Source organism: Nothoprocta perdicaria, unplaced genomic scaffold (assembly GCF_003342845.1).
Source record: "Nothoprocta perdicaria isolate Ctin4 unplaced genomic scaffold, notPer1 scaffold_4, whole genome shotgun sequence".
Lineage (NCBI taxonomy): Eukaryota > Metazoa > Chordata > Aves > Tinamiformes > Tinamidae > Nothoprocta > Nothoprocta perdicaria.
In genome coordinates this window covers 3439888-3463231 of record NW_020455643.1, presented here as the reverse complement: position 1 = coordinate 3463231, position 23344 = coordinate 3439888, and the positions used below count along the sequence as shown (strand labels likewise).

Below are 23344 nucleotides of genomic sequence, written 5' to 3'. Positions count from 1 at the left end.
GTGTGTGGCCTCTAAATCATTCCAGCAACGGGTGTCCTTCTGCACCTGCAGCAATAAAGCATCTTCTCCTTGGGTGCCAGGGGCCGACCTTGCCCTCTGCAGCACGTAGCAGAGATGAGGGAGCGAGGCCCAGCCTACGTGATCTCTGCCCTGCCCTTCCCCGGGGGGCAGGAGGCCTCTGTGCCCTCCCTGGGGGGCAGGAGGCCTCTGCCCCTTCCCCGCGGTGCCCGACCGAGGGGCAGACTCCTCCGAGGGGCCTTTCCTCCTCTTGTTGCCCTGCGGGGGGCCGGGCCTGCGGGCGGCAGCTGCTGAACGAACACAAAGGCCTCGCTGGCCTCTCACACCAGCAGCCCGCACCTGGGAACACGGCGGGTGTATTTCAAGGGTTTACGCTCACGACAGCAGCTCTACCACTCGCACACTGCCATCAGCGAGGGCAGCCCCATCACGGATGGAGCCACAGGGCACACAGTGTCTTCTGCTGCACTTCTAGAGCTGCTGACGTGTAATTCCGAGCAGGAAAAGTCACTTCCAAAGCTCCAGAGAGGCCTGAAACTGCCCAGCATCAGCAGGAGCAGAACAGGGGCTCCAGTTATCACTGGCAGGAGCCAGCATTCCCAGCTGATGCAGCMTTTACTTCAGCAGCATAACGAGCTCACACCTAATGTGAGCGGGCCAAGGGAGCTGTAATGAAAGTCCATCCTGTGCTTCATACGGGACCTATTCACACCAGAAAAGAGGTACTTGACTGAAGATCAGCTTTCTGTCAGTCCTTGCTGACACCAGCAGCGGGTGATGCCCACAGTGCATCAGAACAAAACAGCCAAAGTTGTATAAAATAAGGGTTATGGAGCTAGTTCCCACACTACCTGGGATACATTATTGTATCTGTGCCRATGCCAATGGCGAGTTGGGCAATTTCTCCCTGATCTGTAGGAAACACAGGCTGCACGAGGGGCTCCCTGGCACAGAAACCCTCATCTCGCAGATCCTGCTCACTACAAGGAGCCCGTTTTCAGGTCATTTATTGTGACAGGCCAGAAATGTGCAGGTCCCTACACATTATGCTGAGAAAGTTTCTAACACCAGGCAGTACTCTCAGACCCCAATCCTACAGGCTCTAACTTTATGTATAGCTTTATACCGTAATCTCAATGAATAAAACCAATATCTGGGAAGACATACAGGTAGGCAGAGAATTCATTTAAAAGCCAGTGCAGAGCACAAATGGGAGCTGAACTATATCCAGAGGCACCTCATCTCACATCCAGCATGACCTATTAAAAGCAAATGTTGGGCTAATGAAAACTGCAGTCATTGTCACAGCTAATTAGGGCCTGTGCCAGAAAACTGATAGTAAAGAAACAATATGGTTTTTGTTTTAAAAGATTAAAGGAGGAGTTTGCTATTTTCTCCCTCACAGAAGGGATGATCACACTGCTTCACACCGTGTAGACTTCCAGCGCTCCACAAGATCTGGATGGGGCTCCACGTCTTGTTTTATGGCATGTTGGATAGCCACGTTATCAGATTGATTTGCCTGTAAAATCAGGCAATGTGCTGCAATAAACTAAATATGTTGAAAAGTTGCTTATCTCACGATCAATATTTTGAAGGTTTTAAATAAAACTTGTTGAAAATAACRCTGTAATTGAAGCCTGTCTTTGTAAAAGTGTTATGACTCACAGCGGTAAAAGTGAGAAGCCACAAACCTAGTTATTCCTGAAAATACCATGAGATGTATTCAGAAGGAGGTTTAACATCGTAATATTGGACAACCTGACAGCATTCTGCAAGCTGAAAATACTAGAAAAGTTAATCGGAAAGTGATTTGACGCTGGTGTTTGTATGTATAAAGGTTCCTGAACGGTAACAGCTCCTGAACAGTAACRTCTCTCGTTCCATGCCGAACCCCCCACACTAAGACTGGATTATTTAGTGGTTCTGTTACAAGCCCAGGTGGCACAGCGAGAGGCTGAGGAGGGAACGTGTCCTCTCTCGTGGCCTTGCTTCGATTTCCTGCACGGATTTGGACTGTCCCATGATGAGCAGCGCACCAGGTTGTGCTGCTCGGCGATCCCACGGTCGGGCGCTCTCCTCCTTGGGGCCTCTCTCCCAGCAAAGCTGCTTAACGAGCAGTAGCTCCTACCCTGTCAATTCACACCTGAGCTTCCTCCGTGCTGAAAGTTCCCCACGCAGACAAATGTCCATGTCCTGCTCCCTCAGTTAAGGCAAAAAGCTGTTCATCTACCACTATTTACCTGCGACACGAGAGCACTAGCTTCTATCCTTCCTCTCCCTCTTTGTATTTAGACTGTTTTAATGTTCACATCTTTAACATGTTTTTAGAGGGTTGGTTTTTCCCTTCTTCATGCAAATCAATGTTACTTCAGGTCTATCTCTCACACACTGAACTATTTCCTTGAGCTTTGCAGATAATTTAAATCCTTTGCAGATAATGTCACCAATAGATGGATCTAACCCCCAAATTTGGGTTGCAGATACCTAATTCACAATACAGAAATTATCATCAGCATTGTAAGGAGAGAAGGAAAGAAGGGGGTGTTTTCGGTTTTCACATCTCCCATTTTATTGAAGTTTATACTGTAGGAAAAGAAAAATGAGAGACTATGCAAAATTCCTCTTTGCTTCAGGAAACCACTACGGATTTGTAACTGCTAAGGATTCGAAATTGTTTCAAAGAGCCCTGACTTTCTCGAAAAGAGATTCTTTTTCATGAAAGAATCTTTCATGATTCTTTCTGCTATGTTACAGCTGTGGGTTATTTTGAAACCATGTACAGCAGCACAGGTACTTAAAGATCTAGTGTGGTGGCCTGACTGTATTTTAAGCACGGGAAATAAAGCCCTCGTGTTCCTGTCACTGAGGCAGCAGTGCAGGGCTACAGCCCCGGTATTTTGGTCTCAGTAGAACTTAGTTTCATAAATCACTTGTTCTTTCTGTGATTTAAATTTTCTATGGCCAAATGCACATTGACAGGGACCGCAGTCTGCAGCGGCCTGAGCTCCGCTGCCTCCTGCCCTGCRGCGGGGCTTCTGCAAACAGGCAACAAACACAGGAACAGCCGGGTCATCCAATACCTAATAAGAGGATTAAGTAGAGAGGATTTCTATTTAATATTGTATTAGTAATAGCAGCTACCTTCCCTGCCCATGCTCACTCTCTCACAGGATACAATATCCACGCTTGTAAGGAAAGCCTATTGACATCTGATAAGTCAATAAATCTGGTTTTGCTTTTTAATGACCTCCGGGGCTGTTTCCACATGCTCACATAATCTTACCAACAATTTACCCTCATAAATTTATAACTACCCGTAAGGCTCTTTAGGCCCGAGCGCCCGATCAGCTCCCTTGCGGCTCTGCCCTTCTAGCAGTGAATCCAGCCTGGGCGCAGAAGAGGACTGGGCAAACRTCATCAAACCGACCAAACCCAGCAGGGCAGAGGCAGCACCAAGGGCACAGGGCCACTCACCCTGCCTCTGCCTGCAGGCAACTCAAACGCCTATGAACCTTGGCAGAAAAACCTCTCCCAAGGAAAAGGGATGATGCAGAGGGCAGGACACCAGGTTTGGAGAGAAGAACACCTGGTTTTGAGTCTTTGCTGCTAACTGTGACATTCGTAATGGCTTTATTCTCTGTGTTTCATTTTTTTTTGTCTCTATAGATGGGGAGGAAAGCACCATCTTCTTGCATATGGACTTCATAAATATTTAAAATACTCATCTATAAGTACATTATAGAGCCACACTATACTAATGTCTGCCATTTAAGTATTTTAAAAGGTCATTAGGCTTTTCACTGATCCATTCAATAGACAAACCAGAAACAACCAAGAAAAAAACCAGCATTACCTTCTGCTGTGAAACCCGGGGCAATTCCTGCAGAAGCAACGAGTGGGACTGCATGGCAGCGAACTGCACGGACCACGGCAGTAGCGAGGCCAGCTAGGCAAAAGCTTCTCCAGATTGGAGGGTGTATTTTGATGCTTTCTGCTCTCTATCCTTTACACAAATGAGACTAAAAAAGTTATCACTCCACTTCACRGCAGAGAGGAGCACAGAGATAAAGCTGCATAAACAGAGAATCTGTGCCATAGCTCCGAACTGACACGCATCCAGGGCTCCCACATGCCTTAAAATCTGCATCCCACCCAGGGCCCAAGCAAAGCAGAGGTGTTAGCGAGCAGCTTTAATTTTAGGAAAATGGTTAACACACGGCAATCATCAGATAAGATCGGCAGCAAGTGCAGTGCCACAAAACACACAGCGCGAGGCAAAGCTGGCTATTTCAGAGACGTGGTGAGTGCTGCGCCCGCTGCCCTGTTAGCACGGCTGCGTCTGAGCAGACATCAGGGGCTTTGCTGCTTCCCTGGCTTCCTGGCAGAGCATTTACCTGCACTTGTGTGCCAGAACCAGCGAGCGGGCCAGTAAATTCTCTCTTTGTGGATTACCATACAAATAACTCGTTTTGCTGCTGACTGCTCACTCAGGGAGCAGGGTGCCGTGCTGCAGATGCGACAGTGGTTGCAGCCAGCAGCCGAGTTACACAAGGAAGGGCCACATAAAGGTCTAGGGAACTACAGAAAAGAAATAAATAAGTTTTTAAAAAATATATCAGGTTCAGGAAAAAAACAGGCTCCTACTTAAACATTGCCACCTACTCTCTTACATAAGGAAATTAAAACCGGCCTTGCTATTTGACAGTGAAAAACATGAACTTCTGAAACCTCACGGCAACAAATCAGCCTTAAACCTGAACCCGCTTCCCCATAAGCCTAGTCCTTGTCCTTATCCTCTCCCCGGGTACCCAACCTGCCGTCAGCTCCTTCCTTTCAAGCTGCCAACCTCTCTGCACAGCCCACAGGCAGGCAGGGACTTCCATCAATCTCTGCCTAATCTTTTACCTATTTTKCTCTTCCAGTGTTTTTTCCCTAATAGCTGTTCCTTGTTGCCCTCCAAAAGCCATCTGAACCTGTTTTTTTCCCAACTATACAACACAATCAATTAYCAGGAATTAAACTAGCTATCAAAGGGCTAACAGGCCTGTTCCTCCCAGGGCTAAATGAGTTTTACCAGGGTTTATCAGGAAGGGGGAAGTCTGAAAACATGCTCTTCCATGGATTTTGTTCCTCATTATGGATACTGAGGCCTATCTGCAGCAGCCCCTCAAGGGACCAAGAAAAGTCCATCRCTCAGCGCAGATGGCCTTCGATGGAAGGTCAAATAAAAGAGCAGGGAAAACRTGGAAATACTTTAAAGCTGTTCTTGCAGACAGTGGTTGCTGCCCGCAGTCGCCTTTTGGTAGAGGCTTCTCTGTCTTTAAAGAGCCTTCTCAGTGCTACTGTATTTGATTTAATTCTAGAAGTTTTTTGGTTTCGTTTTGCTTTGTTTATTTAAGTATTATTCCTGATATCTCTCATTAGGGAAAGAAAAAAGTATTTGCTTTACTGTGGAAGGACGGGGAAAAATGGAGATAAGAATTCACTAAGATATTGTAAAATGTTAAAGCAACCTGAACTTTCTCCTGTACAGAAAAAGGCTGTAGTTACAAGAGCCCACAGAAGCAGACCAGGAAAACAATTTTTCACTGTATATAACTGGCAGCTAAGTGGATGAAATGTCCTATACAGGACATTATTACATCTAGAAAAGGTTCTGGGTAAATGTGTGTTGTCTAAAGCTGCTTTACTGGTTGGCAACTGATTTTCAAGCAAACCAGAGTGCACCATTTAACTACTGATCTCATATCAGAGCCGGACAGTTTATTATCAATACATATATACAAACTCTAGCAAAAAAAAGAGATGACCATTTACATCATGACCAAAAAAATGGCATGGAGCAACTGGGGCTGCTCACTAACAACACACCTAAATGAAAATGTAGCTATGACTTTGGGTGAGGTGGAAATCAGTGGAGAACACCTTGTTCATTTTCCTTAAAAAAAAAAGAGGGAAACAGTTCCTGATACACACTGGGCTGCTTTGAGGAGCTGAATATTCTCAATTCTACAGCAATGTCTGGACACAAATGGCACCTTGTGAGTCTAAAGAGAGAGACTGAACACAAAGTTAATTTTAGGAACCGCCTTAATAAAGGGATTTCACTCTTCTGGGAATCCTGTGAAACAGCTTATTTGAGGTCTGCAAGAAACTATAATTGGGAAAAATAGCCACAAAGAAGAGAAAAAGCACTCTAAGCCTCAGGCCTAAAGCCAACTATCTCAAGTAGGATAGGGGACTACACTGGTAGCAAAAAGTCAGCAGCAAAGAGACCCAGGGTTAGGGAAGAAAAAGGAGCAGCAAATTGCAGCTGAATATTATTGTCCAGAATTCCAGTGTTTCTTTGTGAAATCCATGTTCCTTTCAGCTGTATGCAATTCCACAGAAAAGAATCTGTTTATTTTTTCTAATTCATGTTGATTTTTGACAGGTGCAGTGTAGTTTATTGGCCAGGGTTTGGTGGCTGCTCTGCTCTCTCTAGCCCTCATTGCTGGATGGTTCCATTCAAATTATTTTGCACAAGAAAATGTAAAATACTGTGCAGTTTCCAGTGCTCATATAGATATCTATCTAACAGATAAGCCACTAATTCTGTCTTCAGTAGCTTTTCTCCCAATCGATGTGCTTTGTTAAAAAAAAMCATTATACATAGAAATGAATAAAAGGAGTATAATGAGTAACTAAAATTAGTATTAAAGGAGTCACAAGGCCCCATGCTCCAGGAATGAACCATGCAGCAGCTCTTGATATGCAGCCTTGCCCTTCGCCTATCTCCAGAGGAAGACAAGAGTCGAGTTYATTGGAGAAACCCTATTCATTTTCTTGGAAAGTTGTACTTGGTTCTACTGCTAGTAGTAAACCATCTAGATAGTCCTATCTCAAATTAAAGGATGTATCTCTAAGTAAATTAGAAAAACAATTTATTTTAAAGCAAGAGATGAATTGCAACTTAATTAAAACTACACAAGAAGGCTGGAGAAGGAAGAATTAATTCAGACCGGTCCTAAGGGAACTCCAGTCCTACCAGAGCTTTAAAGAAAAGCATTCAGTTACGGTGTGTTATCAGCACAAAAAATTCCATTAGTTATTCCCAGGGGCAGGACTTTCCTCTGGCCTCACACAATCACCTCCTTGCCACAGTTTCCCCAGGAGACACAGGAATCACTCACTCCAAAGTCAGCTCGTGCTGAGGAACAGAAAAGGTGGCAGAAAGGTCAGTGTGCTCCTGGAAGATTTCCCCCTGCAGCTTACCTTGCTTAGGATGCRGTTGTCTTTGCCTTTTTCCTGCTTGCAGGGTGGCTCCTTGTCCTCAGACTAGAAGGAGGTATCAGGGCTCCTTCCTGCAACCTGCCTAGGCTGCAGCAGCAAAATACTCTACGTCTTGAGGATGAACATTAGCCCAAAGCTAGTAATCCCCCTTCCCTGCCACTCCATGCACATTACAACCCTTCCCCTGCTCTTTCTGTTGAGGCTTCAAATTCTTTTCACCAAGCCTTACCTTGCCAAGGAGGTGACAGGGAGATGCTGGTTCGCAGACCACCTGCGCCACTGGCTGTGCTTCCTATCTGGCTTTTTTAATGTCTGTCCTCAGCTTCCTAGAGAGCGTGAGAAAAATCCTTCACCTGCTGAAGGGGTGGAAGGGCTGCCGTGCACGTGGTGATGGCTCCAGCCCTGCAAGRCAACGTATTTTTAATTTACAGGCCCCAGCACAATTACACTGCAAMCAGCACGGGAATTGCTTCAGGCATCCTGGCAGCACACTGACCTGGGATGTGAAAATCACAGATTTAGAGGCACATTCGGGGCAGACTTAATTATGGACTATTTAATAGCTTAGAGGCAGCCATAGTATAAATAAACACTACTGAAATAAATGTAATTATACCTGGAGAAAGATTTGTCCTGTAATTATTTTTGCATATTCAGGTTGATGAAATATTAGCGAGTGAATATAATAATTAGGTTCACTGCTACTGTGTGGTTGGGTTTTTTTGCTTGTGTGCTTGAGTGTGATACCATCACAGGAAAAAGCATYGGAAAGTTTTACCTGGCTTTTGTAGCACAGAATATAATGAGCACTTTGGACACTTCTCTCTGCAGTAAAATGCTGAGCATTTTCTCTGGATGCATCCATCTACACTTTGGAGCTTGAGCTGTGCTTCTTGTTGTATCTTGTACAGTTTAAAGCAAGAAGGCAAAGCAAAACAAAACAGAATACAGCAAAGAAAGAAAAGATTGCCAAAGCTTCTTGTTAGCATCAGAGGTATTAAGCTCAGTGGTCCTAAGCTCCTCATTCTTTGTCATTTAGACATTATTGATTTCAAATGTATTCTATGCTGAACAAACAAACTCTCCATCATTTTTCTACAATTTTATATCCTGATTTGGGCATCGGTTTTCTTCTTTTTAAAGATTAAAGAAGGAGTGTTCAAGCAGAATGGATGGCATTTGACCACTTTATCCAAATCCACTGCATTCCTTGCTCCATCAGCAATTTTTGCACTGCTTGCAGACTATCACGTAGAGCGAGYGGGAATGTGACCCTGGAGCAGGGGCAGAAGCGATGGCAGCAGCAGGGACATGAAGGAGGAGAGCGGCTGGACGGGGCGGGCAAGGAGAGCGACCAGAGCCGGGAGAGCGACCAGAGACGTCCCGGGCTGCAGATTCCCACTCCTGGGAGCACCAGCCCAGCACCAGAAGCAGGAGCGGCCACGAGCAGCCGAACTGAGGCAGAAAAGGCAGGAAAAGCCCCAGAGAGTGAAGCTCAGAGCAGCATAATCCTGAGAAAAGGTGAGAGCTAAGCACCGGCTGGAAAAATAAGGGCTTGGATCCCTGAGCACCGAGCAGTCTCCTGTTTGATTTCCCTTGTGTTCAGAAAATGGRACTTTGTACATTTTATGCAGAAAATTAATATGGTGTCAAAGCAAAATCTGACTTCATCATCTGTGGCTCTTCATAGGAGCATCCATAGACCAACTCAGTGTTCGGGTCAAAAAGAGTAAATTTTAATGATCTATTATAAAGAAAATGGACTACACAGAGCAGCAACTGTGCTGTACTGTTAATATATTAACATGTAATAAAAATAAAATGACTGGTGTGGAAAAGAAAAACTTGGCTTGTATTCCAGTCCCCCAGGCTGACTGTGCAGTTTCATGTCATTTGACTATTCATGAACTTTCTGGTCATTCCCAATTTGTCACTGTCACTGCTTGACACGTCCCTGTTACGATCAGTGCATTTATTTTTATAGCTGCCTTTATCCAAAGCATATGTTTTCTRTGGCCTTCTTCCCTTATCTTCCGATGCTTTCAGTGCTGCTCGGAACCTAGCAATTCCAAAGCAAATATATCCTGCATGATAGATTACAAATGAAAAATGAATGCTCTGAGACATCTTAATAGCTTATTTCCACCCAAGCTTCCGGCCAGTGTGCCTCTGTGTGTCTCATACATGTATTCAAATAGATGAAAACATCAATCAGTGCATTCACTACATTCATTTTTTCCTCTCGTGCTGATAGCAGGGAAATCATCACAAACGTGGAAGGTTGTTTAGCAAATGGCAAAYACTAAGTGGCAGGGATTGAAAGCTGCTTTACACAGAGCAGCAAGTGTTTGATTTTAAGCAGTCAGGAAAGGTAAACAGGCCCGAAGTGCCCTTTATCATAACGTGCTCCTTGCATTTGTGACTAGTAGTGGTTACTGTTTTGTATTTTAGAGCATAAACACAATCAGCGAATCTCAACAGCAAAAGCAAGGCTTTACTTTTGTTCCATTTCTTCCAGATTTTCCTCAAGTCATAAATTAGGCTTAGATTAGACTGCTCTATAACATAATTGCAATTGCAAGGAAGTAGAACTCATGAGTAATTTGCCTCATCTCCTTCCTTTCTTGCTTTGGGACAGCTGTTTCTCCTGACTGTAATRCTGCCTTGGTCCCAAACCCATCTTTCAGAGATGAGAACAGCAAAATAACCTCTTAACTCCATAGCAAAGCTGGTGATTCCTTCTTCCTGCCTGTGCCCTAACAAAGTGGGTGCACTGCATTCTCAGGGATGCAACAAAGGTTGAAATGACAAAAGCAGGGAGTTTCCCTCAAAACAAATGTCTTAAGTGAAGCTGAAAGCAATTTTGGCAGGAAAAGAAAGTTAGATACGTATAGTCTAATTTTGAAACCCCAAAGTTCATTAATTTGTCCCTGGTTTCACATGAACTGCAGGCCCATTTCAGCAGATTCCTACTGCTGGYGTTTCTAGCTGAGTGGGAACGTTGAAATGTATCCAGGCGGCTTCCTCGGGCTTATGGCTCTGGTCCAGCCAAACAGCTGGAACTTAATTGCTCTTTCTTGCCAGTGTCCCGTGTGACGCTGCTGAGAGTGAACATCTCATTTAAACCTCTTTGCAGCAAAGTGGCTAAAACACTGCCAGCACGGTCTTGCTCTTGGATGCACTTTAAATAAAAGCAAGGCTCCCCAGATATTGCCTGATATTTTGCTGGAATTCCAAAGTCACAGAGTTAAGACAATGAAAGGAAAAATTATGAGTAGAATCAACTTTCTGTCAGGAAAGAATAAATCAAAGTCTATCCCCCTTCCTTAATACTTATCCAGCAATCAGGTCTATGCGAGCAAAGCCTTGGAGAGTGAGCTCAGGAGAGAATGAACCAGTTGCTAATTACAGACTACACTGAGGAGTGGGTGGGAGCTTCACTAGGAGTTTGCAACTGAAATATCTGCTCAGAGGATAAGGGAATTTCCCAGCTCGGTCACACTTTCTGATCTCTCGGTGTGGAAAATATTTTTGAGGAAAGGTGCGATCAGCGTCTCCATCATGCTGCAGGGGGACTGCAGAACTCCCTTTCCTGCTCCCAGACACTGCTAAAAATGTGATTTATGAATGTTGAGTATGTTGTCTCTGTAGGAATGGGAAGCAGAAAGCACAACTGGTGGTCTGTGTTGTATGCAGAATGCAATTAACACCCTAAAAAGCATCCCAATGAGATGGCCAAGGTGAAGAAATTCAGTGCACTTCATCTCAAATCCCTGGCATTGGTTCTGATGCCTCCTGGGATCATTTTGCCAAATCCTGGAATGAGAGTAGAAAAATTCAGCCTAGACCCCAATTGTTTTTGCTGGTAATTTGAACAGTGCTGATTTGAATGCTCTTTACTGTCTATAAATTCTGAAAAGACTTTCCTTTTAAAGCTTCTAGATGGAGCAGCCCCACAACAGTCAGTGTTCAGCTACTTGTTGTATCCATCAAAATTTTAAAATCTTGTTTACATCCTATTTTTGTTCCCAGCCTTACATCTGAGATGGTGTTTCCTCACATACTCCCTCGATCAAGAAGCATACATTTCACCCTTGTTTCTACCCTTCCCATTCCCAAATACAATAGCTACATTTTTTGATTACTCATATATTATTTCTGTATTAATTTCTTTCTCAGAGGTAGAATACAGGCCATTTCCCTCAGAAAGCTTCCAGCTTTTCTGCTCCCAATTTCCCTCATAAGATTGTTCTTTTGGGCCAGTTTGCCACACAGCAGAGCACATAGTGTTCCACTTTTTCTGTTTCAAGCCTCTGGTTGCCTTGTCGTGTCTGCATGACCTATATTTTTCTCTGACTGAAAGCTGAATGCAGATTGAAGTTGAACAGTATTATTTCAATTCTGTAGTGCATTTATGGAGAGGGTGGTCACAGCTTGGTTTCTTCCCATTTTTTGGAACTGGCAATACTGCCTAGATGTAGTTACTGAATCCTGTGAGCACGTGAACATCTGTGTCTGGGTAAGGAACAGTCTGAGTTGATGGATCATTCAAGACTGTTTCCTGGGTGTGAGCCCTAAACCTGACCCCAATTTGCAGCAGTTCACAGTCTCTCTCCTTCCACAGCTGTAGAATACATTTTGAGCTACATACTTTATAAATTCAAGATCATCTGATGTAGTTCATGCAGTATTTTGCTAAGTACTATGACTGCTAACCTTTGGGATAGGAAAGGACACTCAGTACAGGGTCCCTGGAAGCTTTTCAAGCTGATGATTTCTCTTTTCCCAGTGCAGCACATCACATTATACTGAGCTTCTACAGCCTTTCTGCAGGGAAATCACTGTACCGTGGAGTTCTGCAGTGCTGAGCGTTCCTTCGCCCTCCTTGTTTAACTGAACCAAACTGCTCCAGCAGCCCATACACATCAGAGAAGTTATTGATTGTCTCTGGAATTAGGCAAGGTTGTTAATCGTCTTCATTTTCCAAGACACTGTCATTCTTCTCCTAAACCATCAGCRACATAGCTATTTGTGTGCCAGCAAGAGCTGCCTGCAAAAAGGCTAAAACTGAACAGSAAATGAATCAAAAAGGGACGGATAGTGCTCAAAGATAATTGCATTCAGGTCTCCTGGGGAGCTTTTTCCGCTTCCACAGCTCTTTTTCTTCCTTGTTGCCTTTGTTTGAGGACTATTTAAGTAGCATTAAGGCCCTCCTAAACAATGCTAGCAACTCCCTGAAAGATGTCTTTCATCTTCATGATTTACCTGTCCCCCGTGCTCTCCAGACATCCCAAATGCAATGAGCAAAACTCCCAAATGAGAACTTTCTCCACTATTTCTTTATTTTCTAAAGGTCAAAATAATGAGTGGCTCTGATTTTCCTATCTACAAAACCACAAAAGAGCATTAGGATGTTTGTGGGACAAAAAGAAGGGAACTGAACAGCTTGTTCTTCAGTAGTTGTTATTTTGGTTTGGTTTTATCCCTGAATCATTTCCTGACCTGGACATGTGGTCTGAGGTTGGACACATTTTAGGTGGATTCAATGGGAGTCAGTAACTGATAACACTCAGCATACATATCATGCCTTATTTAAATGTCACTTACTCATACTTACTCGAATTCTGTAGTATCAGCAAGCATATGCAAAAGAATTAGAATATTTCTGATTCCATACTTTTTTGATCACAAAAAAAGGTAATCTGTGTACACAGAGTGTACTGATGCTTTTAGATAAGGTGATTGCAGCATATCTGCGATGATCCAAAAATACAGTGCTACAGTATAATACATAGTTTGGAAAGGAAATTCATTTGGGGAGGTGAACAGTCCTCTGGCAGTTGTGGGACACCATCCAGTGTTTTCAGGTTTGGCAAACTGGAGAACACACTTAAAGAGAGACAAAATAAAAATAAAAAAAAAAAAAAATCAGAAGTTTATTCCCAATGCTGGGATCAAAATAAACATTGAAAAAAAAAAGAAACCCAAAAAAACAAGCAGCAGGTTCAAACGTAGCCAAAATACATTTTTCTTGTTGAGTATCAGAAAAGCAAATTAAGGTAATAGATTTCTCTTGCTTCTCTCCCATCTTTCAACACTTCCTTCTGATTCTGTCTCTGACACCTAATGTAATTTAGACTCCTCTCAGAATCCATGAGTGATGTAATGAGGCTGATGGGAGTTTCAGTAAAAGGTAACTTCTATTAATAAAAGGGGATCTAATTTATCTATCCTACTCAATGTCTCTAGCTTGGCTGAGTTCCCGAACAGACATTCATGTCATTACAGAGACTCCTAGGCAGTTTCTGAGGATTCTGTGCCTGTTCTCACACATCAGCTTGAAAGATCATTTTTTTTCTAAAGCCTTTATGATGGTTGGTACAGTGGGAAAACAAAAAGGCTGCCTGGGAGAGGTTGGTGTAATTGAGATCCTATTCCATCTTCTTCCCCACAAACATTTCTTTTTGTATAGTTTTGTTGAGCATGAGATGGTAAAACTTACAGTTGCCTGTAGTTTTCTTGAAACTCACAGGGATTCCTCTTGAGTGTAAGGGATTCAAGAGGAGTATGTCTCAAGGCTGATATTCCACTTAGCGACATAATGTTATTTTCAGACAGTGACAAGTGTTGGATCTGAGGTATCTTTGGCAACTGTTTGAAGGATGTAAAGTGATTTTTATTGACATTCAGTTCTTTGCATCTGTAAAGTATAAAGCAAATGACATCACTGACCACATCTACAACAGTGTACCCCTCTAAATCAACAAAAGGATGGGAACACAGCACACCTGTTTTCCCATTAGTTTCACACTTAGCTTATTTTGCTAAAGACCCCTATAATTTATACCCTTAGTTTTCTTTATATTATACAATGAATATTTAATTACTCCCATTCCCATATTCCACCATCTCTGCATACACAGTCCTTYAGCTGAGTTCAGTGGTTCAGAGAATATCACAGAGTTTCATAGAATCATAGAATGCTTAAGGTTGGAAGGGACCTCAGAGGTCATCTAGTCCAACCCCATCTAGTCCAACCCCAAACCCCTAGTTTGATGAGATGCATGAAACACCAAGAGGACAAGGGACATGATCTGTCTACCTTACTGAATATTTTTCAACTTGGGGACGACATGAACTCAGAATAGCAGTATAACAGCAGTATAACAGCATAGTTGTATTTGGCAATATCATATTTGGCTGTTCCCAAGGGTCTGCTCCAGACACTACCTAAGCAACAACTTTTATTTCTATGACATTGGTAAGAATTGGCGTTTTTCTTTTGTTTACCTTGGCAGCCTTATGGCACTGAGATCTGTCAAAGAATTGTCTACCAACCAAAGCTTTTCCACACGAATTAATCTTCGGAGAATCCTATTGAGGTTTTCCACTTGGTAAATGTCCCCCAGGTCCTGATAGGAGAGGTTCAGTTCCTGGGGAGGGAAATGTAAAAGAAATCATWTCTTTTTATTGGATTCTGGTAACTATATTATTAAATCTTTTCTATGTCAGAACAAGTTGAAAGATGAATCTATCTTATTATGCTCCTCTTAAATCCATTTAAAAGCAGTCATGTCAAATTCACTTTACAACTCTAGCAATGCACTGCCTATTTCTATGAAAATGAGGTTACTCTGAAGAGCCACAGTAGAAAAACCTAGTATTTTCCTATTCAAATGACAGTTATTTGTGTGAGGCTCTATCTGGAAATGTCATTCTAGTTTTCTTTCCTTTTTTTTTCCCTCTGTTCTTCAGCAAAGTCTTTCCTCTCATGACTTATGCATTTTTTTTGCCACATGGTCTTTTAAAGCTTTTCTAAGTCATTCCTTAAGCCTGTGAACCTTGCTSCCAAGCCAGCCTTACTCTTTGACTGTGCTCTGTGTGCTCTGGCTGGAGAAGGAGGCACTAAGTGGCTGAGGCTTTTTGATTTGGCCTCTCGGTCCTGGAGCAGGCATCAGGGTTCCTCCACTCTGTGCTGGGTATTTATGCAAAGGCAGAGACAGATCCAGCTACCACTGAAATCCAGCACTCCAAACCTCCCTTGATCTTAGGGAGGTCATAATTTATTGGTGACCAGAACCAGGAGTAATGTTGCTCCTCCAGCCAAAACTAACAAGGCTGCTCAGGCTGGTATGAGGAGAGACTGGAAGAGCTAACATGAATCTAAGCTGTTCCCAAACCACCCACTTACTACCAATTTATTCATGGAAATCACTAAGAAGGCAGGACACTTGACTAGTTCTTACATGCCCAAGCACAAATGAATCCATGTCACAAGACAGCAGTTTACTCTTTGTTTAAGGCTTGTAAAAACATTTTGTTTTATAACATAAGTCATGGTGCTAACTTCAGCTTGAAAACTGAAAACAGTCTCCAGCCACCTGCACTATATACTTGGCTTATTTACAAAGTAAAGAGTAAATGGAAAGAGATAACGAAAGTTTTACAGCACAGTTTTCCCAGTTCTCTTGCAGTTTCTTTTGCCATTTTTCTGTTTCAGTTACTTGTTTTCTTTTTTTCAAAGTATGTTCTTCTCCCCTGAAGAATAGCTCTTCTTCTGACGGTCCTGCTCAGAAAAAAAGAATTATAATAATGGAGGCAGTCCGGAACTGGCACTTCATTACTTGCTGAAATATTATATATATGGCTGGGAAGATATCTGAAATAAAGAAATATATATATATATGTGTGTGTGTGTGTGTGTGTGTGTGTATGTATATATATATATTTATATATATATAAAAATGTGTGTGTGTATGTGTATATATATATATATATATATAAAAAATATTTTAGCTGCATATATTGCATATATGTCCAGGCTTCTATGAGGTAAACTAATGTGAAGATTTTCTACCTGTCCTGAGCCCATAATGCAGCAAATAATCTCAGATTACTCATAACGATTTGGCACATGTTTAGAAAGTGATATTTCCTCCAGAACTCAGAATATTCAAAACAAAGGACTTAAACGCTGAGGACTTAAAGTCGATGGATCTATTGAAATGCTTAGAGCTATACACATATTTATGTTCCCAGCTAAAGGAAGGACGATGTAAGACTCTTTTTCCATTTAATCTCACACATGCAAATACTCTATTTTGAACAATCTTTCATTCCACAATCTTGAGGACTCCTATAGGCTACTCTTGGGCCAATTCAGGTTTAAAATAAAATAAAATTCAGGTTTAAAATGTTTACAGGACTGGATTTCACTCTCAGTTTCTTATTTGACATTTATGTATAAYGTTCTGAACACTATTTAAATGTTAATGAAATTTTGGGAGAGATAATAAACACCACATAAACTGCAAAAATTTTAAAATGACAGTTTTTGCTTAAGGATATTTGAATAGCAATTGAAAAAAGTAAATATGTGCAATATGGGATGAAACTCTGTGCCTTTCAAAACAACAGCAGACTCAGATTTCATCTCTAACATTTAACAACATAGACAAATAGAGAAAGGTTTAACATGAACAGTCTTTTTCATCTTTACCTTTTCTTACTCGGGGACAAAGGAGCTGATTTCCTCGAACATCATGACCCTCTAGGTCACACCAGTTGAGATACCTGAAGGAATCTGAAGGGAGCTTAAAGAAGCAAAAATGAAAGACAAGAAAAAAAAWTTTTTTGGCAAAACATTTTTTTTTTCATATTTTTGGCCATACCCCAATACAAATAATAGTCATACATGCTTGCACAATGTTTTCTGCCTTAATACCATCTGGTAAACAGCAAAATGATGTATAGAAATAATGGCACACATTTGTGTATGCATATGCATGTAAACCCAAACTTCRGGCCAAACTTCAGACAACATCCTGAATGAAATTCAGGCATGAAATCTAAACACAGCAAACCTGCCACGTCAGGCAAGAACATAATGTTTCTGCCCACTGTGCCTTCCCACTAAAATCTGTTCTTTATTTTCGGGGCATCGGTCTCCCGGTTTATTTCGGGGCTCCTCTCATGGAGAGGAGCAGGAAGCTCCAGTTCTCCCTGCAATATGTGGGAAAGGTGACACTTGTTTCACACCCAGAAGAGCTGCCCTTCTGTGGGTGCTCAGGCCTCCTGAGGCCACTGAATCAAGGCCCTTGCCACTACTGACATCATATAACCATGCTCATAATCTGGTCGAGCTTTGGAGATAAAGGGAAGCAAAACCCCATTTTTAAAGTTGAGAAAGTCATTTCACCTTCGATACTCTGCATTTCTGTTCTGTACCTTTGGGATCAGACTGGTAGGAGAAACACTTACTGGGTGAGACAGCCCTGGGTCCCGGTTCTGTGTGATGAGTGCTCTGKGGGGTGAGGAAGCGGGCAACACGCTGTGCGGATCCCGGAGGATGCAGCAGGAGCACAAACAGGACTCGCAGAATCTTTCACTGCTTGTAGTCAGACCTGAGGAACTAGAAAGGAGTTAAACCACTAATAGATTCTCATTCTGCTTCAAGAAATGCAAACTATTTTTAAGAGCAGGAAACAAGGAGTATCAAGGGGGCAGGACACAGTACTGGGAAAGAGCCACAGGATTCTGAGGTCGCACCATCGATACAGCAATCCCCTCCAGCAGTCCCTTTGTGGGACCATTCATCAAAATACCATTTATTTATGCATAGGATTTGACAGATATGTCCAAACATTGGAAATGGGAACTCACTGCCAATTTTTTAGAAGATTTCTGTTTTAGAGGTGATGAAGAATTGAATTTTTTTGGTGGCACGATATGCTCCCCTCTATACTGTATGGCCCTGCTTTTCTGGATCCAGTTTGTAACAAAACACACTTCAATCACTGCCTTATAGATACATTTATGTCAATCCTTTTAGTAAGTTTTGGTGGAATAGCTCTTCTTCCAAAGAAGAGCTAAACCTCTCTGGATGGAACCTGCAAAGCACGTGCTGTGTGCTCTGGCAGTTCAGTACCTTAGAGCACTTGCAATTGTCTATCATATATACTTCACATGCTGCAATTTCTGCAATTGTGTTTGAGASATATTGAATAACTCACAAGCTGGCAGCTACAAATTGGAAATTTACCTGGACTTCTTTACGAAAAAAAAAAGAAAAAGAAAAAAAAATATTAGTAAGAGTATGCATCCAGTGAGATAATTTGCCTTTTACTGTACAAGCTCATGAGGGCTTGTCASAATGTATGATTAAAACAACTACATTCAGGAGTAGAAAAGGAGAATAAAAAAGTGTTTTTTAAAAAATCTGTAGTGAAGGGAGTGATGAAAGTTTCATGTTGAATATAAAAGCCAAGATTAATGGAACATACTATAGAGCTCAAGATTGAGGAGTTAGTAGAAAACAATAACAAATGGACATCCTATGATTTTGTTTTGCTTTTCTTCAGTATTATCAAAACCACATAATACATCTTGACTGGCTTTCACCTGGAAGTGCAAATCGACTGCACAGACCAGTTCTGACATATGGGACTACTCCTCCCTTCCTCCTTTATGTTTTTCTTATGGGGTCAGAACAGCCACAACAAGCCGCAGGTGATTGAAAGGAAGCTGAGCCTGCTCATCATGTACCTGAATACACAGTTATTGAGTTAGACATTTTTAGAGGTCATTTTGAGGCAAATAGCCCATTTCCATGCGTGCATGCTGCCAGAATCAGTGGGCAGTCATGCAGCAACCCTGGGAAAAGAGGGGTTGTGTTTGCTCAGTGCATACTGAGAGTCCTGACTTGTACTGTCTTGAAATTTGTTTGGCTTCTGCATTCTTGTATGTTGTATGCGGTCACATCAGAGGGCTACATCAGAAATACACAGGAATTCTTATATATTTCATAAGAAGATCCATTATCCTTTGGAAGCAATTTATTAGAATGCATTCAAACTACTGTTTGTAGTAAAACACATCAAAACTTAACTTCCTACCAGCCTCCTCTACTGTGACATGCATACAATCGCCTATCTCCTTGAAATGAGGGCTAAAATATTTCTGTTCAACCATTTAACATGATTTCGACTGGCCTTTCGCGAAGCCAACTTGCAAAATTCTGCATCAGTGCTGGAAACTGGAATATGAGATTCCGAAACAGCCTGTGAAAGACAGAACTTGTGAAGCCAGGTGGGGTGTGAGATTTCTGTCGGAAGGGGAGACAGAAGGAAGGATGTTTCATCTCAGAACTATCTATCTGAGTTTAAAAAGCACCAGCTGGACCCCAACCTTATGTCAGGAAAGATTTTTCTCAAGGAGTAAGTGCAAGACTGCTTTTCACTCTCTTGCTTTGTTTCCTTCACTATTTTGCTGTAGAATTGATGTAAAAGAAACTGCAATGAATGAGGCAGGATACAATTTCAAACAATTACGGATCACACAATACATGAAAGTAACAAAATTTTCCACCTCGATTGTGAGGCCCTTTGGCAGGATATGAATCTCCAATGACACTTCTGGGAGCAGCAAGCTAGATTATGTCAGCCATTAGGGAAAAAAAATAGATTCATGAGGTCTGTCCAGGCTGAGTCATTTCCTCTCACTTTGCCTRCAGTGAGAAATTGGTGGCTATCATAAATCATAGATCTAAATTCTTATGAGAGAAGAATTAATTTCAGTAATGGAAACCCACTGTGACAATAGCCTTTCTCCACTCTCTCCCTTCTCAGGGAGGAATCTATGATGTCTTTTAACTTAAAATCATAAGCGGGGGAAAAGTCTTGCACGTGACTGGCTTTCACTTCCGAAGCCGGCGCTCAGTCTAGCTGGCACTGAGCACAGCTTTGTCACTGCTAATCCACATACAAAAATTGAGAATTATCAAATCAACAATAGACATTGAAAGGACTTTTCTCACCTAGCTGGAGTTGACAAGTTTGCATATCCAGGCTTGGCAAGTTGTCTTGTCCCTCTCTATTAGAGCATATCCAGGTACCCATGTACCCTGGCCAGCCTCGACATCCCTCACTTGCAGCTCGAGTGAAGCACAGGCTGAGGACATCACCCTGCACTGTCTGCAGAAGGAGTCCCTGGCTCCCCTGGGAACAGACACCACTTTTAGGCATCTGAAATTTGGTGAGGAGGATCCCACCTTCAGTACCTAAAGGGTGCTCTGAAACAGCAGGATTTCCTACCACTTCAAAAAACTCAAAGGAGTCATTCGCTGTTGAAAGCAAACCAGAAAATAAAATACATTACACAAAGCTGATCTTTGCTAGCACCTTGAAATACAGAGTGATGCATATGGCTTGAGTGGAGCCAGTACAGATAACTGGGGTAAGTGACAGTAATCATGACTAACCCAATATATTTTGTAATTTTTCCTCAGTGGAAGTTAGAGTGGAGAATTAAGTGGCTGAAATACTTTGTAAACTGGCAGATATGAGAATATAAGAGCTATTGCATTTTTCAAAATATGATTTATGAGATACACAGCCATGTCTTAAAGTTATGCACTCCTACAAACTTCACTAATAAAAATTACACATRTCAAGATGTCAGTGTCAGTTGTGTATCAGCGAAATATATCAACATCTTGACTTTCACAGGCAACAAAATGCTGAAAATTTTCAAACTGCAGTGCAAGTACACTTGAGTCCYGCTGACTTGAACAGCAGAATATATTAAAAGCCAGTGAAATACTTTGAAAAGCTCCTGTGSTGCTGCTGCTTCTGAAGCTGTATCAGCCAAAGATATTCTGAGTGACAAATGCTTCTCCTGCATGCATTTTTAAGATATTTGTCCTTTAAGAAAAGATTATCAGTTAAGCCTTCCTTCTCCTGATATGACCGGCAGCTTCAATATAGAAACATGTTCAAGCTTACTGCAGATGCCGAGCTTTGCCTTATGGCAAAGAGCAAATGCAATCTCACCAGAAGAGAGCTAGAGACAGAAACAACTGCTTAAACTCTTGCAACTGGAATTTGAAAGGTTTTTGCCCCAGTTTTGAGCAGTCTGGCCTAACTTCYAGTAGCTATTTTCATGACTCCACAGCCCAAGCAGCCTTAGCTCACTGAGCCACAGCTACTTGCCCTGAGCATCTGAAATGTCCCTGACAATTCTGGGAGCACCAGTCTTCAGAATGAGTAATACTTGCACTACCTCCTGGGGAGATCCAGGGTGAGAATTCCTCTGGCACCCAAAACAGCTTCAAACTCCTCTGAAAGAAAAGGCACAGGGGATGGAAAAGCCCTTCGACAGTTGACCTCAGTGGGAATATGGTCAACTTGGTATTTCGCAGCAAAGCGCYCCAAGTTCTTTGAGTCCTAAAAGTATGGAAGCGAAAAATGGGAATCCTTCCAAAGGTATCAAATCTGCAGAATTTCATGATCACCTTTGAAAAAAAATAGGTAAACTACATAAGGCAAGATAAAAACTCCAAAATGAAGAGTTATTACACCCAAGTACGAGCTGCTGCTTTTGCACAGGCTCCAAGAGAGCTGGTACGAATCTGTCCAAACCACCTCCACAAACAGTTGTTTGCTTACAAGACACAAAGACCCAGCTATTTATGCTGTCTCAGCCAACTGGCTGTGCCAAAGCTAATGAGGAGAAATGCATCACAGGGTTAAGGCACAAATCCAATTTGTACACATAGTGTAAAAGCCAGGAAATCCAGAATTTGGGCAGAGCTTTCTTCTTGCGGCGCACAATTCACTGCTACATAGCAGGGGGTTTTAGAACAGGAGAGGATTTAGTGTTTTCATGCTCTACTACCTTTTGATTATTTTTATAGGAGTTTTATGAGACATTATGTAATATTTTGAAGCAGTCCTTTTGAGCATATTTTAACGACAAACACACCTGTAAAGTTATGGCTACAGTGTACCCTCGCTGTCAAATCTATCATCAGTTATCTTGCTTTATGTGTCATAAAACTGCCCCAAAAGAGATGTTATTAACATAATCAGTATAATCACATATATCTATCAATTTCTGGTATATTTATCACTATTTATTACTAAAACCCCATGCAGCTCTTCAGATACACCTTGCAAGTACACAAATTCCACTTCTCAATGTGCCTTTTGCACCAGTTTATAATAAATAATATATTTTTGTGGAGACATCTTTCATCTTTCAGTTTTTAGCCACTCACACCAAGAAAAAAAYGCCAAACTTTTGTTTTTCTGTTTTCATTGCACAGCGTTCCCCATCAGCAACACAGTTTGGTACATTTTAAAAAGATACTCAATCCTGTAACACTATCTTTGTTGTCAAAGTGTGTCAAGCCAGCTGTGCAATGACTACAGTTACTTATCTTCTTTCACCCTCCTACCTTTCAGACATGTCTTGCTGTTGCATAAAATCCTCACATCTTGCATGAGGCTATTTGTCTACAGTCTGCGCTTATCTTCCCATCTTCTCCCCTGTAGAGAGTGGTAGTTCTACATCCTTTGAAGAGAGGAAACCCGCTGGGATCCTGGCTGGAGCCGTGTGGATCCACTGTCTCCAAGGAAACACGCGCTCGCCTTGCAACGCAGTCATGTTAGGAGCTATTGTTACCAATCTCTTAAGCACATCAAACAAATTCCTGTGCTGAACTGGCCGGTATCAATGAACTGTCTTTCCAGGAGGTGGTTAAAGATAGACGGGTGATACCTGTAGCAAGATACGTGATCATTCAGACGAATCTCTTGTGCGCTCCTTTCACTGACTTCACTTTCCTGAACCCTGCTCTTATTTTGCCCATGTGAATTTTAGCTTGTCTTAAGCTTAAAATATCTCCTGCCTCATTAATGACTGTTGAATGGTTTCTGAATTAATACAAGAGCATAAGATGAAAACAAATGAGACATGTAGACTGCCTCACATTTTGTGCAACATTCACTAAAGTTCTTGCTATTGAATATTTTTGCCCTCTGTGAAATGTTCAGCCATTTTGCACACACTTCCAGCCTATCTGCTTTTGCTTGGGAGTGCAAAAACAAGGGACACAAGGGAATTGACAGGTCAGTTTTGTGTCTGTTTTTGTATATGATTATTCTTAAAGCTTTAAAGCTGTGGGGCTACTCAAGTGTGATTATAAGGTTCTGCGGATAAGCCTAGCGAAGCTATTCACTTTAAAATGCATTCGATACAACGTTCGCTTGGT

The 23344-nt window shown here is 42.0% G+C and overlaps 1 protein-coding gene across 1 annotated transcript; it reads right to left on the bottom strand.

Moving 5' to 3' along the window:
- Positions 1-12910: 12910 nt before the first annotated feature.
- Positions 12911-17844, bottom strand: LOC112952378 (leucine-rich repeat-containing protein 46-like). The gene is made up of 7 exons (XM_026045226.1): positions 17810-17844; positions 17554-17704; positions 16793-16886; positions 15741-15859; positions 14584-14726; positions 13796-13993; positions 12911-13182 (listed from the first exon to the last, which is right to left on the bottom strand). Exons 1-7 carry the CDS (start codon positions 17842-17844, stop codon positions 13071-13073), a joined length of 852 nt encoding a protein of 283 aa, XP_025901011.1. The 3' UTR covers positions 12911-13070.
- Between the last annotated feature and the right edge of the window lie 5500 nt (positions 17845-23344).